At 34.8% G+C, this 3,254-nt stretch overlaps 1 protein-coding gene across 1 annotated transcript; it reads right to left on the bottom strand.

Annotated features, from left to right (window-relative positions):
* Positions 1-228: 228 nt before the first annotated feature.
* On the bottom strand, positions 229-681 carry LOC121757471. Its single transcript, XM_042153012.1, has one exon. The coding sequence runs from the start codon at positions 679-681 to the stop codon at positions 229-231; it is 453 nt and encodes a 150-aa protein (XP_042008946.1).
* Between the last annotated feature and the right edge of the window lie 2,573 nt (positions 682-3,254).

Below are 3,254 nucleotides of genomic sequence, written 5' to 3' on the forward strand. Positions count from 1 at the left end.
CATCTGACCTTTCAAGGGTTGTTCGATATTTCAAAAATATTTTTAGGTTAAACGATTTTTTTTCTTTGTTTGGGTTTTTTTTTTAGAGAATATAAAAAGAATATTCACAATATTTACAAAAACTGTTTAAGTATTCTTACGAATATAGTTTTATCTTTAAAATTTTCAAACTTCACGTCATTTCTTTGACCCAAGAATTCCCGAAGAATACTTAAACCCTTCAACCAACTAGGCTATAGTGGGGAGCATGTGCAGTGGAACTTCTTCCACCACACACAGCTCCGAACTATCCCTAAACCGCTTGACTCTATGACCATTAACTAGAAAAGGGATAGAGTTAGGAGTACATCCTTGAATCTCCACAGCTCCATTAGCTCTGAGGCTCACAATGGTGTATGGTCCGGTCCACTTATACTTCAGCTTTCCGGGCATCAGCTTCAGCCTTGACTGGAAGAGGGGTACTTTCTGTCCAACCTGCAGTTCCTTCACCCGGAGGTTTTTATCGTGCCACAACTTGGTTTTTTCTTTGTACCACATTGCAGCATCGTAGGATTCGAGTCTTAACTCCTCCAACTCTTGCAGTTGCAGCTTCCTTTCCTCTTCACAGTCCTGAGGCTTCATGTTCATCTCTCTAACTATCCAATAAGCCTTGTGTTCTATCCCAACCGGAAGATGGCACATCTTGCCAAACACGAGTATTTCTTTCCTCTTACTTTATTCTCTTCACATAATACACAAAATAAAACTGCATAAAGTCATGTGATACTCAAATAAGGGGTCATTTTCCTTGGGACAGAGAGAGTATTAATACTGGATGATGTGTTAGTTAAAGAAATAGGTAATGAATACTTCAACTACAAGTTAGAAGATTCTAGTATAAAATATACTAAGAAAAAACGGAAGGTAATTGAAAATCTAACTATTTATAAATTAGATAAATGGTATCACAAAAATATATAGATTTAAAATTAAATTGCAATTCAAATTTCTCAATTCTATAATTTCAATTCCATGTCTAAAATAGATGATTGGAAATATAAATATTACTAATAAATTAGATAGTTTCACTACATATATCCATAGTGAACAGTGCACACACATTTCAGACACACTACACAACTATTCACAAAGAATGTGTATTATGCATGTGTGCAATGTGTGTTGTGTGTGCACTAGGGCTGGCAAATCGTGCGGATTGGGTCGTTATCGGGTCAACCTGATAATGACCCAACCCAATAAGGCCTAACCTGAACCCGACCTATTAAGGAAACTGTAAATCCGAACACGAACCCGACCTGCTACCTTCAAATCCGAACACGACCCACACCCGACACGAACCCGTTATTGACACGATATAATATGGGTTGACACGACACGATAACAACCCGAACCTGATATTACAGGATTAAAACCTAATATTACACGATTAAACCTTAATTTTTAACCTAATTTACACAATTAAAATTTGTTTTATACTATTTAAACCTAATTTATAAGAAATTAAAAAATTAAAGTAATATATATATTTTTAAATAATAATAAAAATAATAATATTATTTCTTAATGGGTTACCCGTATCCGACCCGCATCAGACCCGAAATTATCGGGTTCTTAATGGGTCAACCCGATAAGGACATGGGTCCAATAAGACTTGACCCCAACCCAATAATTTCGTGCGGATTCGTGTCAGATTATCGTGTCGTGTTGAAAATTGCCAGCCCTTCTTCAAATTCAATTTCATATCACAAGGATTTCAATTCAGTTCTATAGAACTTTAATACCAATTCAATTTCAATTCCATATACCAGCCCGATTATGCTTCAAAAATCAAAACTATTGGTCCAGTTTTGTGATGAATCAATTGTCTCGATTTTGCCATGCAACATTCTCTGTAACCTCAATTTTTTTTTAAGTTGATCCGCAAAACAAAAATTTAGTCAAATTTTGGCAATGTATTTACTTACATAAAAGTTAGGTAGTGCAAGAAATTAATATTCAACCATTGATCTATAGTTTACAAGTTATTAAGAACTCGTAAAATATTGCTTCAAGTTCTCTTAAGTAATTCTGATTAGCTGTGTGGATTGAAGGAGAGCAAGGAATCGCTTAGATTGTGGAATTGTATAGTTGTTGATTACTTATTCGGATATCCTATTGGTTCTAATCCATGCAAGGTAGATTATATCGAAGACTTTCACAAAATAATTGGAAAGACAAAATTAACCAGTTTATGGGGCCAGATAGTAAATTTCAAGAGGATGCCAAAAAGGGGATTGACATACTTTTTTTAGATAAATAAAATTTTTTACTAAATAATTAGCAAATGAATTAATTTTTTAATAAACCAAAATAAAACAAGTCACGTTATAACTGATCAACATAAGTCAACCTAAAATATATTCGCAATCGTGGAAAGCAAATGCAAGATTGGTATTTTAAACTCCTAGAGGCGGTTGCAAGAGTAGATCTATAATGAATTCATATATACTACTATATGCTACGTTAGCAGAAACTTGCTGTACCCATGTAAATGAAATTATTAATAAAATAATATTATGTACATAAGAAAAAGGTTGGGGACATTTTCAATTTCCAAAGTTTCAAGAGTATTTAATTCTATAAATAACAGCTTAGATTGCTCGAGCAAGGTGGTAGTAAATTAAAGATTTTTACGAGATCTTGGTTTCAATTATATATTAGGTGGTGGTTAGACAATTAACAATTAAAAGTCGTTTTTGTTTGTGGATCCACCTTTTTTTTGGAGATTGCATAGAATTTTCATGGTTGATTTAATTAATAATTAAATAGTTTTTTGTATTCTATATTTTAGACTTCTTAGTGTGCAAACATACAATTGGTGAGATCGGAAGCCTTGGAATATCCTTTGCATGGAAATATCGAATGATATTCAAAAAGATTAATAAGAGATGAATTAGTCTATTTCTATGAAAAGTAGTTACGAATAAGGGGGGTCTCTGGAGTATGGGGCTGCATGCGGTGGAACCAGTCATTATAAAAAGTTTATCCAAATACAGTTTTGCCCGCAGGGGCGTAGCGCAGTTGGCAATGAAGGGGCAGATTTTGCTGCAATGAGTATGGGTTCAAATCCCACTACTGACATGTACTTGCTTCCATCTCTCAGTCACAATTGTGAGGCCTTGGGAGATGGGCTTCTGGCAGCCAGTGGGTTAAGGCCTTCCCTTAACGGGTTACTGCGTACCCTGATTTAACCCCTCACATGATGTCGGGCCGGA

The sequence above is a fragment of the Salvia splendens genome, chromosome 12 (assembly GCF_004379255.2).
Source record: "Salvia splendens isolate huo1 chromosome 12, SspV2, whole genome shotgun sequence".
NCBI lineage: Eukaryota > Viridiplantae > Streptophyta > Magnoliopsida > Lamiales > Lamiaceae > Salvia > Salvia splendens.

Coding starts and splice junctions, on each gene's coding strand:
- LOC121757471 (XM_042153012.1), bottom strand. CDS start 681: ATGTGCCATCTTCCGGTTGGGATAGAACACAAGGCTTATTGGATAGTT.